Genomic DNA, 19,563 nt, shown 5'->3' with positions numbered 1-19,563 from the left:
ACCCTTATAATCCCAGCACTTTTGGAGGCTGAGGCAGGCAGATCACCTGAGGTCAGGAGTTTGAGACCAGGCTGGCCATTATGGTGAAACCCCATCTCTACTAAAAATACAAAAACTAGCTGGGCATAGTGGCAGGCATCTGTAATTCCAGCTACTCGGGAGGCTGAGGCAGGAGAACTGCTTGAACCTGGGAGGCGGAGGTTGCAGTGAGCCAAGATGATGCCACTGCACTCCAGCCTGGGCGACAGAGCGAGACTCTGTCTCAAAAAAAGAACAAATAAATAAATAAAAGCATTTGCTTTTAGATTGATATCAGTATTTGGCAGTACCTATCTGTGTGGAGACATTTTCAAAGCTGAAATACATAAAATTTCATTATGGATCAGTATTAACAGACGAATATTTCCAACAGATTTTGATGATAGGGAACACAAATCTTGATCCTCAACTAAGTGAATTATCTCCTCCAAAAAGAATCCCATTCTTCTCATTAGTAGAGCTATAGTAGAAACAATAATTATTATCATATTTTGAATTTCATCAATAAAAATTTGTGGAAATTTATTTTCATCCTCATATAAGTACCTAAGTTATAGCCTCAATTTTGTGTGTTGGCCTGCAAAGCCTAAAATATTTACTATCTGGCCCTTTATAGATGAAGTTTGCCAACCCCTGATCTAGATCATGGTAAATCTCAACATTGACTGTACATTTTTTTTTTTGAGGTGGAGGTTTGCTTTTGTCGCCCAGGGTGGAGTGCAATGGCGCAATCTTGGCTCACTGTAACCTCCGCCTGCTAGGTTTAAGTGATTCTCCTGCCTCAGCCTCCTGAGTAGCTGGGATTACAGGTGCCCACCACCATGCCTGGCTAATTTTTTGTATTTTTAGTAGAGACGGGGTTTCACCATGTTGGCCAGGCTGGTCTCAAACTCCTGACCTCAGGTGATCCACCCGCCTTGGCCTCCCAAAATGCTGGGATTATAGGCGTGAGCTACCATGCCTGGCCTTGACTGTACATTTAAATCACCTCAAGATTTTTTGGGGGAAAAAATGCCCTTGTAGGGGGCCCCCTTCTCTGAGGTTCTGATTTAATTAGTCTGGAGTATAGCTTGGACATCAATATTTATTAAAAGCTTTCTACTGAGACTCAAATCCGTAACCAGAATTGAGAACTATTGGCTTAAATGATGTAGAAGATTGTATACTAGTTGTTTTAGAATGTCATTAAGACGAAAGCATGTACTTTTTTTTTTTTTTTTTTAATGAGATGGAGTCTCACTCTGTCACCCAGGCTGGAGTGCAGTGGCGTGATCTCGGCTCACTGGAACTTCCACCTCCCAGATTCAAGCGATTCTCCCACTTCAGCCTCCTGAGTAGCTGGGATTACAGGCATGTACCACCACGCCCGGCTAATTTTTTGTATTTTTAGTAGAAACGGGGTTTTACCATGTTGGCCAGGCTGGTCTCAAACTCCTGACCTCAGGTGATCCACCCACCTTGCCCTCCCAAAGTGCTGGGATTACAGGCGTGAGCCACCTCACCTGGCCGTAATTTTTTAATTCTAAAAAACAACTCTCAGAAGCATGTGGAACCCAGTTTGAAAACCACTGGAGAAGATCATAAAATTTCTGCTTAAAATTCCTCTCTAATGTGGTTTAAAACTACAAGCTGGAACAGTGAAAAGAACACTACACTTCAAATCATTCTACAAACTTTGATGGAACACTTGGTAATGCCTCCAACCGTGCCAGGCACTGAGGGCATAAAAATGAATAAGATCTGCTTCCTTCACAGACTGGGTATGGAGGGGGTGGGACACAATTAACTATTTAAATATAATGAAATAAGGGCTGTGATAAAGGAAAGTACTAAGTGTTACAGAAATAACAAAATTAGGGCCCTTAGCCCCAGCTAAGAGAAATCTCTGGAGGGCTGATTCAAAAGAAGGGGAAGGAGAAGAGTTCTAGCTCTACCATTAAACTAACAGTGAGGATCTCATCAAGTACCTGAACGCCTTTCACTGTGTTTTCTTTTTATAAAATATAGTTCAGGCTGGGCGTGGTGGCTCACGCCTGTAATTCCAGCACTTTGGGAGGCCGAGGCAGACAGATTACTTGAGGTCAGGAGTTTGATACCAGCCTGGCCAACATGGCGAAACTCCGTCCCTACTAAAACTATAAGAAAATTAGCCGGGCGTGGTGCCATGCGCCTGTAATCCCAGCTACTCAGGAGGCTGAGCCAGGAGAATCGCTTGAACCCGGGAGGCGGAGGTTGAAGTGAGATCGTGCCATTGCACTCTAGCCTGGGCAACAAGAGCAAAACTCTGTCTCCAAAAAAAAATAAAAAAAGAGTTAAAGGATTTCTTAGATGAAAAATTTTGAGAACCATTGTCCAATGTCCTCTTCCTTTCCTAGGCTGTCCTCAAAATCTCACCCATGCCTGTAACATCAGTTACCATCTAAATACTAGTGATTAGGAGTTTTTATCTCCTGTTCAGGCCTCTGCTTTGAGCCTCCAACTGCCATCTTACTGTCTAGTTTTAGACATATAAAAATCTGTATGGGCCGGGCACAGTGGCTCACACCTGTAATCCCAGCACTTTGGGAAGCCTAGGTGGGTGGATCACCTGAGCTCAGGAGTTCCACACCAGCCTGGGGTAACATGGTGAAACGCTGTCTCTACTAAAAAATACAAATAATTAGCGGGGCGTGGCGGCAGGCCCCTGTAGTCCCAGCTACACAGGAGGCTGAGGCAGGAGAATCGCTTGAACCCAGGAGGCAGAGGTTGCAGTGAGACAGGATCGTGCCACTGCACTCCAGCCTGGGTGACAGAGTGAGACTCTGGCAAAAAAAAAAAACAAAACAAAAAACAAACAAACAAAACCCAAAAAAACAAGGTATGTGCCAGACTAGATTTTTAATCTGTATTCTCACACTGGTTTTCTTCCAGGGTTATCTATCTCTTTGAAGAGTACCACCCTCACCCCCGCAACCTACCATCATCCCATCACCTGTATTATCTCTGAATCCATCCAGATTTCTTCATATCCACTGCCACCGTCCTAGTTTTAGCTTTAGCTATCATCATGTTTCACCTGGCCACGTCGATGACCTTCTAGTTGAAACATTTGCATGAACTATAGGCCCTCTTCAATTGGTTCTTCTCACTGCAGCCAGAGTGAATGAGCTTTTTAAGATACATTTTTTCTAACGATCAATTGACGATCTTTTTTTTTTTTAAGTTCTGGGATACATGTGCAGAATGTGCAGGTTTGTTACATAAGTATACACGTGCCATGGTGGCTTGCTGCACCCATCAACCCGTCATCTAGGTTTTAAGCCCTGCATGCATTAGGTATTTGTCCTAATCCTAAATTTGTCCCAAATACACCTTAAAATGTATTTAAGACACATGTTAAATCAATGGAGAAAAACCTTTAATGTCTTCCCGTAGCTCTTTGCATAGAGACTAAAATCCTACAGGACCCTGCATAATCTAGTTATAGCACTTCATTAATAAAGTATTTTCATGAACAAATTTTACTAAACAAGTTAAACTCTGATCAATTTCTTCATGATGCAGTTAGCCCATTTCCACTTTCATACTAATTGGTTTTTTTTTTTTTTTTTTTTTTTTTTTTTTTGAGACAGAGTCTCGCTCTATTGCCAGGCTGGAGTGCAGTGGCACGATCTCAGCTCACTGCAACCTCCACCTCCCGGGTTCAAGTGATTCTCCTGCCTCAGCTTCCCAAGTAGCTGGGACTAAAGGCACCTGCCACCACGCCCGGCTAATTTTTTGTATTTTTAGTAGAAACGGGGTTTCACCATGCTGGCCAGGCTGGTCTCGATCTCCTGACCTCGTGATCTGCCCGCCTCGGCCTCCCAAAGTGCTGGGATTACAGGCGTGAGCCACCAAGCCCGGCTCATACTAATTGTTAACTAATTTTCTTGGGATCAATTCTCATCCCTCTTAATTTTGTATTTTGAGTTTTCTTTGAAAATCTTTTTTTTAACTGATTTTTGTAGGTCAAATTTGCAGATCTAAATTTTGTGAAATTTTGGTGCATCTATAAATTTTTTAGTCAACATCAGTTTATTTTTATTTATCTGGAGATGCAGTCTCACTCTCTCACCCAGGCTAGAGTGCAGTGGTGGGATCTCGGATCACTGCAACCTCTGTCTCCAGGGTTCAAGCAATTCTCCTGCCTCAGCCTCCTGAGTAGCTGGGATTACAGGCGCGTGCTACCGCGCCCAGCTAATTTTTGTATTTTTAGTAGAGACGGGGTTTCACCATGTTGGTTAGGCTGGTCTCGAACTCCTGACCTCGTGACCTGCCCGCCTCAGCCTCCCAAAGTGTTGGATTACAGGTGTGAGACACTGCAACTGGCCTGTGTACTTTCTTAATGGTTGTCTCTAGGATTACGGGTGTGAGCCACCGCGTCCAGCTATTTTTATTTGTTTTTTAGACAGGGCTTTGCTCTGTCACCCAGGCTGAAATGCAGTAGTGCAACCATAGCTCACTGCAGCCTTGAACTCCTGGGTACAAGTGATCCTCCTGCCTCAGCCTTTTGAGTGGTTGGCAGTACAGGCACACAAGACTGCGCCCTGCTATGCCTAACTTTTTTTCTTTTTTCTTTTTGAGACAGAGTCCTGCTCTGTTGCCCAGGTTGGAGTGCAGTGGTGCGATCTTGGCTCACTGCAACCTCCATCGCCCAGGTTCAAGTGATTCTCTTGCCTCAGCCTTCCGAGTAGCTGGGATTACAGGCGTCAGCCACCACGCCCGGCTAACTTTTGTATTTTTAGTAGAGATGGGGTTTCATCATGTTGGCCTGGCTGGTCTTGAACTTCTGACCTCAGGTGATCCAGCCACCTCGGCCTCCCAAAGTGCTGGGATTACAGGCATGAGCCACTGCGCCGGGCCACTTTTCAGATTTTTTGTATCGGTGCTATCTAATAGTTACTAGTTACATGTGGCTATTCACATTAAATTTTAACCCTTGAATGTTAAATAAAAAATTCAGGTCAGGCGCGGTGGCTCACACTATAATCCCAGCACTTTAGGAGGCCGAGGTGGGTGGATCACCTGAGGTCAGGAGTTCAAGACCAGCCTGACCAACATGGAGAAACCCCGTCTCTACTAAAAAAATACAAAATTAGCCGGGCGTGGTGGCGCATGCCTATAATCCCAGCTAGTTGGGAGGCTGAGGCAGAAGAATCACTTGAACCTGGGAGGCAGAGGTTGTGGTGAGCCAAGATCGTGCCACTGTACTCCAGCCTGGGCAACAAGAGCAAAACTCCATCTCAAAAAAAAAAAAAAAAAATTTCAGTACCTCAGTTATGATTGCCTCATTTCACATGATCAATAGCCACATGTGACTAATGACTACTGTGTTGGGTAGAGTGGATGGACTACTTTTCTGTCACTGTATAAAGTTATATTGGACAGTGCTGTTTTATACTCTTATTTAATGGTTGCTCACATGACCTGTTACCTCAGTCTGTCTGGGCTACTATAAAAGAATACCTTAATTTGGTGGCTTAGACAACAGATATTTATTTCTCACACTTCTGGAGCTGGGGAGTCCACCAAGGTGTTGGCTGATTCAATTCCTGGCTTATAATTCATATAGTCATTGGTTTCCTAGGATTTTGTCTATAAGAATATTCATAGAATTAGGCTATTTTACTGCAAAGTGGCCAAATGACCTTTTTCCCCTTTGTCTAATCTACCATAATCTTTCCTCACCTTTCCAAATGCAGTTACTATTATTAACATATAGGAGACTCTATCTAAGACTCCCATTCCCAGTCTAACTAAATCTCTAGATTTTGTTTGCAGTATATTTATTCATGAGTGTACATGTTATCACATTCAACACTGAGCAACATTGAGATAACTATGGTCTGTAAGAATGTTTATTTCCCTCAGATCACACATATTTGGGGAAAATTTTGGTTATTTTTATAGAGATACTGATACTGTTCTGCTAGAGCCTCCCTTGCTTATTTCTGTCTTACCTTGTTTAGGGCATAATAACAAAGAGTTCAAGAGTTTGGGTACATTAATCAAATGTGACATGTGTCTACTGTATTTACAATAATACCTCTTGAAAAGCACAAATGATTAGCTTTTTAAATAGACTTTTATTGTGAAATATAATAAAAGATTTGGAAATGATTTTTAAAATTTTAATTACACTGTTAACAATTCAATTATCTTTGTGAGAGAAAGCACCACATTACAAAAATACAAAGAAGGAATCTAAAATGCACATGCTAAAATGACTTAATAGTAATTACATTAGCAAATCATGAAATTCAGAAGCTTTTTCTAATTACAGATCTAAATCAGGGGTCTCAAACTTAGAGGTCTTCAGGGCTGAGCAGGAACTACAAAGTAGAGAAGTTGTCTGATGTAAGAGGGAAGTCCAGTAGGCTGTGGCAAACTGGGGAATGCATACCCAATCAAAAGACTTTTCAAATTCAAACATTTTTGAAATATTATGTACATCCAATAAAATAACTGTGGGTCAAACTGGCCTATGTGAACTACCAGTTTACAACTCTGGTCTAAATTAATTTCTAATATTTTATGTAGTACCTAAATCTTCAAAATGGCAGACAAATGGCAGACCGCACTTCTTTGAGATTTTATATATATATATACGTATGTGTGTATATATATGTATGTGTGTGTATATATGTATATACGTATATATATATATACATATACGTATATATATATATAACGTATACATATACATATATGTGTATATTTATGTATTTGAGAATACTTAAGCCACCATTTTGGGGGGAATAGATTTAAAAATTCTAAGAAAAGTTATTTTGCACTTTGAATTCTTCAACTGAGGTAGTTTTAGGGATATATATATATTTTTTGAGACAGAGTTTTACTCTTGTTGCCCAGGCTGGAGTGCAATGGCACAATCTCGGCTTACTGCAACCTCCGTCTCCCAGGTTCAAGTGATTCTCCTGGCTCAGCCTCCTGAGTAGCTGGGATTACAGGCATGTGCCACCACGCCTGGCTAATTTTTTTTTTTTTTTAATTTTGTATTTTTAATAGAGACAGGGTTTCTCCATATTGGTCATGCTAGTCTCAAACTCCTGACCTCAGGTGGTCCCCCCACCTCGGCCTCCCAAAGTGCTGGGATTACAGGTGTGAGCCACTGCACCCGGCCTAGGTATATATTCTTAAAACATCTGGTTAAGAGAAGAAATTTTAAAAATACTTTATTTCACACTTTATTTGGGAAAAGTTAGTTATGCCTAAGAATTAATTAAAACTAAATCAAAATTTCATTTTTTTAACAACAGAAATTCACACAACATAGTACATTATTGCTTAGTAAGAAATGTTTATGTGAACAATAATAAAGTATTGGTTTTACTAAAACCATTGTTCAAAAAGCATTCAATCATATAACCTCACTATATACATAATATAAGAAAATCGTAATTCAGTTGACAAGTTTTATTTTAAATAGTATTTTGTGGAAGAACTTTAGTAGATGTTATACTTTTGGTTAAAACTAAAGGTTCTCATCTGAACATGTAAAATTGCTTATAGCTCAAAGAGCTGTACAGTGTTGGCTTGTTGTGCCAAAGTAGTTTGAAAGAAGTTACTACTTTGTCTACCATCAATAACTTCACATTAATAATTTTTAAATATTTGTAAAAAATTAAGATGATAGAGGCATTAGAGGTGACAAATGAAATCTCCTTTAAAAAGACTGCAAAGGCACATTATAATTCAAATATCGCTAGTAGACTAAGAATCCCTATTTAAAAATAATTCACGGCCAACACAGATTTCAAACAAAACTCAAATATACCTACTGTAAAACTTCACACAATACCCTAAAATATTTTCCACTTTTTTAACATTTTAGCTGACAGCTAGAGAAGTTTAACATAAAAAGAAAGCACCAAATCAAGCCATATAAACCCCATTTAAGAGAGTTAATAGCTATTACATAAAACTTTAAATATTTTCTGTAAAATAAAGATTATATGGGACAAATCAATTACATATGTGTCTATTAAATTTTGAAATTAAAAGCCAAAGCTGTTAAGTATTTGGGTAGTTAGATGGTTAGCAATCCAAAGAATAAGCACATAAAAAAATGTAATTAAAAAAACAAAAATAAAATATCAGGTCGGGTGTGGTGGCTCACGCCTATAATCCCAGCACTTTGGGAGGCCAAGGCAGGCATATCACTTGAGGTCAGGAATTCGAGACCAGCCTGGCCAACATGGTGAAACCTCATGTCTATTAAAAATACAAAAATTAGCCAGGCATGGTGGCGGGCACCTGTAATCTCAGCTACTCAGGTGGAGGCAGGAGAACCGCTTGAACCTGGGAGGTGGAGGTTGCAGTGAGCCAAGATCATGCCATTGCACTCCATCAGTTAATGCAACAGGTCTTCCAATGTTTCCATTTTTGTGAATTGAAACTTTTTAGTAGGGAGAAATAAGCTTGGCATTTTGTTTTGTTTTGAGACAGAGTCTTGCTCTGTCTCCTAGGCTGGAGTGCAGTGGTGCGATCTCCGCTCACTGCAACTTCTGCCTCCTGGGGTCAAGCAATTCTCCTGCCTCAGCCTCCCGAGTAGCTGGGATTACAGGTGCCTGCCACCATGCGTGGCTAATTTTTTTTTTTTTTTTTTTTTGAGATGGAGTTTTGCTCTGTTGCCCAGGCTGGAGTGCAGTGGCGCAATCTCAGCTCAGTGCAACCTCCTCCTCCTTGGTTCAACCAATTCTCCTGCCTCAGCCTCCTGAGTAGCTGGGATTACAGGCACACGCCACAATGCCCGGCTAATTTTTTTGTACTTTTAGTAGACATGGGGTTTCACCATGTTGGCCAGGCTGGTCTTAAACTCCTGACCTTGTGATCCGCCCACCTCAGCCTCCCAAACTGCTGGGATTACAGGCGTGAGCCACCGCACTCGGCCTACTGGCATTTTTTTAAAACCCTAATCTTTAGTAAAGTTTTAGTCTAGCAAAGTCTAATGCATTTTATCTGCAGAACATTCATTTTGATTATTATTATTATTATTTTGAGACGGAGTTTCACTGTTGTTGCCCAGGCTGGAGTGCAATGGTGTGATCTCGGATCACCGCAACCTCTGCCTCCCGGGTTCAAGTGATACTCCTGCCTCTGCCTCCTGAGTATCTGGGATTACAGGCATTCGCCACCATGCTTGGCTAATTTTTTGTATTTGTAGTAGAGAGGGGATTTCTCCATATTGGTCAGGCTGGTCTTGAACTCCCAACCTCAGGTAATCTGCCCACCTCAGCCTCCCAGTGCTGGGATTACAGGCGTGAGCCACCGCACCCTGCCACTCACTTTGATTATTAAAAGCACTTACATTCAAGTAGAGGTACATGTTAAAAGAAAAAAAAAAGAAAAAGAAAAGCACTTATCTATGAAGCTATCAGGATTATTTTAGAATTCAAAGTTAACACTGATTTTATATATCATAAGTATTTATTTCCACAGCAGAAAATTAGTTGAACACAAGAACATTAAAAAAATAAACATGTTTCTCAAATCAAGTCAATAGTGAAATGTTATAAGGGTACAAAGTAAATGCTGATATATTAAAATCTTGGTTTGATTTAGCAATTTTATTAAAACCCAGAAAAGTTTCTATTAATAAATTTATTTAATTTAATTATTCATGATTAAAAATTTAGTTTTTCATAAATAGTAACAACAGACTAAAATTGAATATATGGGATTCCAATAAACAATAATAAAAACACTTTAACATTATCTACTTCAAATATTATCTTGAAATTATTCGAATGTATTCAAAGTTTATAGTTAACTGATGTGTAACAATGAATTCCAGACTACATTGATAGCGATTAGATATATTAGTGCTGTCTGCTTGTCCTTCACATGATCATAGGATGAAGCTCCCTTTTGTAAGAAACATCATGGCCACACTGGTTACATATAATAATCCAATTAGTTAGCGTATTTATGGAGGAAGCGGTCAAATGCATCATAGATGGCTTGTCTAAAATTAAATATGAAAGAAAAACTCTAAGTAACTAACAAAAAGGGGGAACAAACAATGCCTTTACCGTAAGTTATTTCCAAATTTATCTGTGGCTTGCAACTTGACATCCTCTCTAAATAGCTATGAAATAGGCAGTTACCCTCCCCAGAATGGGTGTTTGAATCCGTGTAACTTTTTTTTTTTCTTTTGAGACAGGGTCTTGCTCTGTCGCCCAGGCTGGAGTGCAGTGGCATGATCTCTGCTCACTGCAACCTCTGCCTCCCAGTTCAAGTGATTCTCATGCCTCAGCCTCCCAAGTAGCTAGAATTACAGGCATGCACCACCTCACCCTGCTAATTTTTTGTATTTTTAGTAGAGACGGGGTATCACCATGTTGGCTAGGCTGGTCTCGAACTCCTGGCCTAAAGTGATCCGCCTGCCTCAGATGCATGCAACTTTACCACCACTACCGGAAAACCTCAAATATACTTCCAACTTATGATGGATCTAGAAGCATTATCTTTTTCTGAAGCACTTTTTTGTGCCTTAGAATATATATATTCATACACACACACACACACAGAGGCACATGTGTGTAATGTGTGTATAAAATAAATTATGAAAGAAAAAGGAACTGATTTATTGTCTTATCACTTTGTTGAAAATTAATTATGTAACTTTTCAGAATGTAAGATTCTGTTTCACAGATTATGATATAGATGTTTTTCATTTACTATGAACATGTTCCTAGCTACTTAAAATCAGAAGCCTTGGTTTCCCACATAAACTTTACCAAGTATTTTAACATTTCAATTGAAAAGGAATAGACAGGCCGGGCGCGATGGCTCAAGCCTGTAATCCCAGCACTTTGGGAGGCCGAGGCAGGCGGATCATCTGAAGTCGGGAGTTTGAGACCAGCCTGATCAACATGGAGAAACCCTGTCTCTACTAAAATTACAAAAAATTAGCCGGGTGTGGTGGCACATGCCTATAATCCCAGCTACTCGGGAGGCTGAGGCAGGAGAATTGCTTGAACCTGGGAGGCAGAGGTTGCAGTGAGCTGAGATCACACCATTGCACTCCAACCTAGGCAACAAGAGCGAAACTCTGTTTCAAAGAAAAAAAAAAAAAAAGAAAAGAAAAAGAAAAGGAATAGACAAATTTTATCTTCCATAAGATATTTTTTTTTTTTTTTTTTTTTTTTTTAAGAGACAAGATCTCACTATGTTGCCTAGGCTTGAGTGCAGTGGTTACTCTCAGGTGCAATCGTAGCACGCTGCAGCCTCAAACTCTTGACCTCAAGCTATCTTCCCACCTCAGCCTGTTGAGTATCTGGAACTATAGTCCTGCGACACCCTGCCCCACTCGTATTTTTTTCTAAAGCTGTTTTTTTTTCTATTGTATAATACATTTTTATAGCAGAATATTCAGAAAATCCAAAACATAGGAAGGGGAAAACACCATAATCCCATCACTCACATCTACTGTTAATCTTTTCATATCTTTCCTCCAGGCTTTTAAGAAAATGCCTGTCTAGGCCAGGCGCGGTGGCTTACGCCTGTAATCCCAGCACTTTGGGAGGCCAAGGAGGGCGGATCACAAGGTCAAGAGTTCCAGACCAGCCTGGCCAACATGGTGAAACCCCGTCTCTACTAAAAATACAAAAATTAGCCGGGTGTGGTGGTGGGTGCCTGTAATCCCAGCTACTCGGGAGGCTGAGGCAGGAGAATTGCTTGAACCTGGGAGGCGGAGGATGCAGTGAGCCAAGATCGCGCCACTGCACTCCAGCCTAGGTGACAAGCAAGACTCCGGCTCAAAAAAAAAAAAAGAAAAAAGAAAATGCATATCTATATTTTCACTCAGTTTAAATAACTGTCAGATATTAATGTTGTATCCCACTTGTTCAACTAACCATATCCTCAAATCCAAACAAATCTATTAAGACAGTCTTTGGTTGGGTGCGGTGGCAACGCCTGTAATCCCAGCACTTTGGGAGGCCGAGACAGGCGGATCACGAGGTCAGGAGATAGAGACCATCCTGGCTAACAGGGTGAAACCCCGTCTCTACTAAAAATAGAAAAAAATTAGCCGGGCATGGTGGCAGGCGCCTGTAGTCCCAGCTACTCCAGAGGCTGAGGCAGGAGAATGGCATGAACCCGGGAGGTGGAGGTTGCAGTGAGCCGAGATCACGCCACCGCACTCCAGCCTGAGTGACAGAGGGAGACTGTCTCAAAAAAGAAAAAAAAAAAAAAGACTATCTTTGAAACTGATAGCCTGCTAATAGATTATTATTTCCAATATGTTGGGAAGTCACAGTTTTACAACATGCTTGTCTTTCTTTGGCTCAAGTATTTGTTCCCTGTGAATTATAATGAACCATAAGAAGGGAAAAAAATTAGAGGTGGATATTTGCATGTTGGTGTAAACACATAAAGAGATTTTGTTTTGAAGACAGATATGACAGCAATAGGGAAGAAGTAAAGAGGGCTTTGAAATTATTGCCCACTGGATAATTTTTATTTTTATTTTTTTTGAGATGGAGTCTCGCTCTGTCGCCCAGGCTGGAGTGCAGTGGTGCGATCTCAGCTCACTGCAAGCTCCGACCTCTGGGTTCACGCCATTCTCCTGCCTCAGCCTCTGGAGTAGCTGGGACTACAGGCGCCCGCCACCACGCCTGGCTAATTTTTTTCTATTTTTAGTAGAGACGGGGTTTCACCGTGTTAGCCAGGATGGTCTTGATCTCCTGGCCTCGTGATCCACCCGCCCCGGCCTCCCAAAGTGCTGGGATTACAGACGTGAGCCACCGCGCCCCGCCCGCCCACTGGATAATTTTTTTCCTCAGAGTTAGTTCCAGGCACTTGCTCTTGTAGAATGAATCTGAATTTGTTTACTTCCTGGTGCCGAAAGTTACAATATGGGCTTGTGTACATGTGAGAAGGGTTAGGAAATGTATGTCCCTTTTTAATCATGTGAATAGTCTCTTATTCACCTGTATTATCAATAAGCTCTAAATAACACAAAATATTAGAGCACATAAAGGAATGGCTTTATTTATTCATTCATTCATTTTTTGAGACAGAGTCTCACTGTCACCCAGGCTGGAATGTAGTGGTGCGATCTCAGCTCACTGCAACATCTGCCTCCAGGGGAAATGCAGTGGCGTGATAGCTCACTGCAACCTCCACCTCCCAGGTTCAAGCGGTTCTCCTGCCTCAGCCTCCTAAGTAGCTGGGACTATAGGCGTGCACCCACCACACCCGGCTAATTTTTGTATTTTTAGTAGAGACGGGGTTTCACCATATTGGCCAGGCTGGGCTCGAACTCCTGACGTCGTGATCCACCCGCCTTGGCCTCCCGAAGTGCTGGGATTACAGATGTGAGCCACCGCGCCTGGCAGCTTCTTTTATTTTTATGTTTGGTGTGTGAAAAGACTGAATTTTTAAAAATTCTACTATTCCAATGTCATCTAAACTCTGTTAAGTTTTGAAGTGACTGAGGGGGAATGGAAGAGGTCAAATAGCTTAGTAGTGACTCCACTTGAGCAAGTTACTTAATCTTTTTTGTTCCCTTTATTCTGTGTAAAGGGGATAATAACAGAGCAATTGCCCTAGCATCTGGCACATGATAATAGTTAACATTTATCTCTCTCAAATGAAGCCTTCATAATAGCACTTTTGAGTTTTTATATTTGACTTTGATTATAAATCTACTCTTCCTAATACGTCTTAGCTATACTCCCACTAAGATACACAAAAGAGTGAAAGAAATTTGATACTAATTTACTAATGCAAACATGTGGGTCCTCTGCATTCACATGTATAACAGAACTTTAGACTCTTCTTAAGCAATCCTAGCAACCCTAGGTAGTCACGGATTTTTGTTTATTTGTTTTAATTTTGTTGTGCCAGAGGGCCAATGAGTATTGGATAGTCTGCTCACTCACCAATAGGGACTCAAATGCTGCATGAATACTTCTTAAAAGATCATACTATAAAAAGGTTTACTATATCCTTCAAGACATGACAGACTTGAAGAATTGGTTTATTTCTCAAAAGGGTGACATTTATAAGTTGGGCTAGATAAGTAACAACACAGAAAAATTATTTCCTACGTTAACAAGAGCTAAAACATGTCAAACATATCACATACAATTCTTCTATTATATAGCTATCCAGTTGGCAGTTTTTTTTAACACTTATATACAGGGCACTGATGTAACCATTTATGTGAATCAATTTATTTAACCATTAATAATAACATGAGGAATATGTTCCAATAATGCAGAATACCAGAAAATTACAGTTTTAGCATAAAAATTTTTTTTTTTTTTGAGACGGAGTCTTGCTCTGCCTCCCAGGCTGAAGTGCAGTGGCACGATCTTGGCTCACTGCAAGCTCTGCCTCCCGGGTTTTATGCCATTCTCCTGCCTCAGTCTCCCAAGTAGCTGGGACTACAGGCATGCACCACCTACGCCCGGCTACTTTTTTTTTTTTTTGTATTTTTACTAGAGATGGGGTTTTACCGTGTTAGCCAGGATGGCCTTGATCTCCTGACCTCGTGATACATCCGCCTCCGCCTCCGCCTCCCAAAGTGCTGGGATTACAGGCGTGAGCCACCGCGCCCAGCCAGTATAAAAGTTTTTTATAAGTTCTAACTAAAATAGTGGAGTCATATAAGGTTGTTAACATTAAAAGCACTTCTTATTTAAGGTTCAATATTCACTTGCTAACTGAAAAGCATTGCTAAATTATTCCACAGATGTTCAGGCCATTCTGAAAAAACATCAGAACAGAGTGAAAAAACTCTTGATGCACCAAAGCAACTTTAACAAGCCATGATCTTCCTTCTCACATCCTAAAATACCTGGCCATTAATATTTGAAGAGGGGAAAGCCACACGATAAAGCATGCCTATGATATGCATCATGCTTAGTTCTCTAGAAGAAAATAAGATGAAATTCTAGGAAAGAGGGAAAAGTAACTCAATGTGAGATTTGTGGGAGGTGAGAAGGGAATTCAAAGATTGAAACAGACTATAAAAATATCTGATCTTTTATATTTGTTGAAGCAAAAAAATCCAGAAAACAAACAACAAATGAACAAATACCTGTTTAGACCAGCCATCTTACCTGAAGAGTCCTTGTTTAAAAAGATAAGCACTAATATGACCCCCTTCTAAGTATCGGATTTCACAACCAGGCCAAATTTCTTGTAAACTTCGAACTCCTGTTCGTGGAATATAGGCATCTTCTTTGGCTTGAACCACTATAATGAGGCTTGGATCAACTGGGACTAGGTATAGGATTTTTAAAAATTCAACATATACACATTAGAAAATAAAAAAACACCACACAATGCAGTAAATAAAACATTAGTCAAACTAAACATTTTTGATTAAATTAAAAATCAACTATAATATGCTACCTTACTCATCTCCACGCTTGGGATTACAGGCGTGAGCCACTGGGCCCGGCCACCCAGCTAATTTTTACATTTTTTATAGGCACAGGGTCTCACTATGTTGCCCGGGCTGGTGTCAAACTCCTGGGCTCAAGAGGTCCTCCCACCACAGCCTCCCAAAGTGCTAGGATTATAGGCATGAGCCACTGTGTCCAGCTCCAGAGTGTGTGAGAGTGTGTGTGTGTGTGTGTGTGAGTGTGTGTGTGAGTCTTGCTGTCACCCAGGATGGAGTGCAGTGGTGTGATCTTGGCTCACTGCAACCTCCATCTCCTTGGGCTGAAGTGATCCTTCCACTTCAGCCTCCCAAGTAGCTGGAACTACAGGCATGCAACACCACACATGACTACTTTTTTGTATTTTTTTTTGGTAGAGACAGGGTTTTACCATGTTACCCAGGCCAGTCTTGAACTCCTGGGCTCAAGCAATCCACCTGCCTCAGCCTCCCAAAATGCTGGGATTACAGGCATGAGCCACCACACCCGGCTGTCCAGTGTGTTTTTTAATGAATAAGATAATCTTAAATTTTCATAGATAGAATATGATGCATTTAAGTAACCAACTTATCTTTGCAAACATATTCTGGAGCCAACAAAAAATATACTCTTGAAAATATAAAATTATCTTATAAAGCATCCTTTAAAATATTTCACAAATATTTACACATCAGCAAATATTCTCAATTTCATATAAAAATTAGTACCTGAGAAATTTGCTACGTGAGTACATTCATCCATGACTCCTTTCATAAATATTAAAGATTCTTTCCGAAGACTGTTTCTTCTTTGTTCTTTACTAAGCAGGTGGTATGACTGAGCGTTGCGACTTGTATAACTACTTTTGTTGGTTGAAAGTGTTTGATTGAAGCACTTCATCTTAGAGGTATCTTGCAATAAGAGTCCTTCTGATGTCGCACTGACAGATGTTTTACTAGAATTATGGCAGTCAGCAGGTTTTTGGGATACTACTTGGTTTGATATGTCTAAATTTAAAGTTCTGGAAACCAGATTAAGGTTAGTTAGCTTGTCTGCACTGCTACTGAAGTGTTTCACAAACTCTTGTCCCATTTTGAAAGAATCTGTCTGAACATATGAAAGGAAAGAAAACATTATTTAATATAAAATAGGGTTTTATTAACAGCTTTGTCAAAAAAAAAGAGAAAAAAGACAAATGTCCATCAATGAATAAATGGATAAATAAAATGTGGTATATTCAAACAATTAAACATTATTCAGTCTTAAAAGGAATGAAATTCTGACACATGCTACAACATGGATGAACACTGAAGACATTATCTTAAGTGAATAAGCCAGACACAAAAGGACAAATACTGTATGATTCCACTTGTATGAGGTCTCTTAGTAGTAAAATTCATAGCGATGGAAAGAGAATGGCAGTTGCCAGAGACTGGGAGAAAGGAGGAATGAGTAGTTTTGTTCAATGGGTAAGTTTCAGTTTGAGAAGATAAAAATGTTTTGGAGATAGATGGTGGTGATGGTTGCACAACATGTATATACTTAATGCCACTGAACTATACACTCAAAAATGGTTATGATAGTAAATTTTATGTTGTATATATTTACCATAACTTTTTTTAAAAAACAAAGATGTATTAAAATTTAACTCAGGACTAAGATAAATGACTTACACTTTATTGCTGTTTCCTACTAAACAGTAAAGGGTATCATTTAGCCTGCATCATTTTTTTTTTTTATAGCCAAAGTTTTAAAATCCATGATCTGCCTTAACCTTTGAACTTCTAAAAGTCTTACAACTGAGTAATGCAAATTCAAGGACAGGAGGACACCAGCTCCTCCAAATCCCTTTCTCTGGTTGAACTAACCAGAATTTTAAATTACTGGCCGGGTGCGGTGGCTCACGCCTGTAATACCAGCACTTTGGGGAGCTGAAGCAGGCGGATCATGAGGTCAGGAGATCAACACCATCCTGGCCAACATGGCGAAACCCTGTCTCTACTAAAAATACAAAAATTAGCCGGGCATGGTGATGTGTGCCTGTTATCCCAGCTACTCGAGAGGCTGAGGCAGGAGAATCGCTTAAATCTGGGAGGCGGTGGTTGCAGTGACCTGATATCGTGCCACTGCACTTCAGCCTGGGTGACAGAGTGAGACTCCGTCTCAAAAAAAAAAAAAAAAAAAAAAAAAATCAAGAAAAAAAGAAATATTGCCTATTAAAGTCTCAAAACTATATTCTAAGTTTAAGGACTTGTAAATACAGTTATGTGTTGCTTAATGATGGGATATGTTCTGAGAAATGCATCATTAGGTGGTTTCATTGTTGTGTGAACATCACAGTGTATTTACATAAATCTAGACGGTATAGCTGACTACACACCTAAGCTATATGGTATAATCTATTGTTTCTAGGTTACTAACCTGTACAACATGTTACTGTACTTAATACTGTAGGCAATTGTAACACAATTGTAAGTATTTGTGTATCTAATCATAGAAAAGGTGCAGTAGGCCAGGCACAGTGGCTCATGCTTGTAATCCCTGCCCTTTGGGAGGCCAAGGGTGGGTTGATCACTTGAGGTCAGGAGTTCAAGACTAGCCTGGCCAACATGGTGAAACTCTGTCTCTACTAAAATATAAAAATTAGCCAGATGTGGTGGTGGGCACCTGTAATCCCAGCTACTTGGGAGGCTGAGGCAGGAGAATCATTTGAACCCAGGAGGTGGAGGTTACAATGAGTAGAGACTGTGCCACTGCACTCCAGCCTGGGTGACAGAGCAAGACTCCATCTCAAAAAAAAGAAAAAGAAAAGATATAGTAAAAATATGGTATTACAATCTTTTGGACCACCTTATATATGTGACTGAAGCATTGTTATGCAGAACATGACTGTACAATAGAATTTAAGTAAAAATAAACTTTGTTATATGCTAAAACCAAAGTCAAAAGAAAAAAATGACAGCCTGGGAAAATATATTTGCAACTCATATTACAAATGGCAAATCACTTTAATTTATTAAGAGCTAGAATTGAATAATTTTTTAAAAGCCCAGAACCCCCAAAATGAGCAAAGGATATACACATAAAGGTAACAGAAAACAAAACACAAACTGCTCTTTTTTTTTTTTTGAGGTGGAGTCTTACTCTGTCACCCAGGCTGGAGTGCAATGGCACGATTTCAGCTCACTGCAACTTCACCCTTTTGGGTTCAAGCAATTCTCCTGCCTCAGCCTCCTGAGTAGCTGGGACTACAGGTGCATGCCACCATGCCTGGCTAATTTTTTTTTTTTTTTTTCAGAAGAAGTCTCGCTCTTGTCCTCCAGGTTGGAGTGCAATGGCATGATCTTGGCTCACTGCAACCTCTGCCTCCTGGGTTCAAGCAATTCTCCGCCTCAGCCTCCCGGGTAGCTGGGATTACAGGTGCCTGCCACCATGCCCGGCTAATTTTTGTATTTTAAGTAGAGACGGGGTTTCACCATGTTGGCCAGGCTGGTCTCGAACTCCTGACCTCAGGTGATCTGCCAGCCTAGGCCTCTCAAAGTGCTGGGATCACAGGCATGAGCCACCATGCCTGGCCAATTTTTTGTATTTTTAATAGAGATGGGGTTTCACCTTGTTGGCCAGGATGGTCTCAATCTGACCTCATGATCTGCCCACCTCGGCCTCCCAAAGTGCTGGGATTACATGTGTGAGCCACCGTGCCCAGCCAAACTGCTCTTAAACTTATAAAAACTTGCTCAATTTCCCTCATGCTTAAGTTAATTAAAACTATGCCATTTTCCAGTGCCAGTTGACAAAAAATAAAAACTCAAGTTTGATAACACACTGAATTTGAGAACTTATGAAGACACATTCCTGCTGGTGATGTAAACTGACATAACTAGAATTAGACAAAATCTAACTACATTACTATACCCTTGACTCAGCAATCATATTTCTAGGAATTTACACTTATATAACATGAATGTACAAAGTTACTCACTGCAGCACTGTTTATTAATAGCGAAGGATGTGAAACAACATAAACATCTATCAACAGGGTACTGATTAATTATGGTACATCCATTCACATAATAGACTATTATACAGCAGTAAAAAATAATAAGGC

The 19,563-nt window shown here is 40.3% G+C and overlaps 1 protein-coding gene across 5 annotated transcripts in view; it reads right to left on the bottom strand.

The window, feature by feature from the left end:
- Positions 1–6,123: 6,123 nt before the first annotated feature.
- Positions 6,124–19,563, bottom strand: part of ABHD18 (abhydrolase domain containing 18) — a 67,327-nt gene continuing 53,887 nt past the window's right edge. For all 5 annotated transcript variants that reach the window (XM_054485085.2, XM_054485083.2, XM_054485084.2 and 2 more), the window contains 3 exons: positions 16,184–16,562; positions 15,153–15,315; positions 6,124–10,042 (listed from right to left, as the gene is read on the bottom strand). In XM_054485085.2, the coding sequence (XP_054341060.1) occupies positions 9,991–10,042; positions 15,153–15,315; positions 16,184–16,562 (594 nt within the window). In that variant the 3' untranslated portion in view covers positions 6,124–9,990. The remainder of the gene's footprint in view (positions 10,043–15,152; positions 15,316–16,183; positions 16,563–19,563) is intronic.

The sequence above is a fragment of the Pongo pygmaeus genome, chromosome 3 (assembly GCF_028885625.2).
Source record: "Pongo pygmaeus isolate AG05252 chromosome 3, NHGRI_mPonPyg2-v2.0_pri, whole genome shotgun sequence".
In the NCBI taxonomy this organism is placed as follows: domain Eukaryota; kingdom Metazoa; phylum Chordata; class Mammalia; order Primates; family Hominidae; genus Pongo; species Pongo pygmaeus.
Note: the sequence above shows the minus strand (reverse complement) of the source record. Positions and strands in the feature narration are given on the sequence as shown.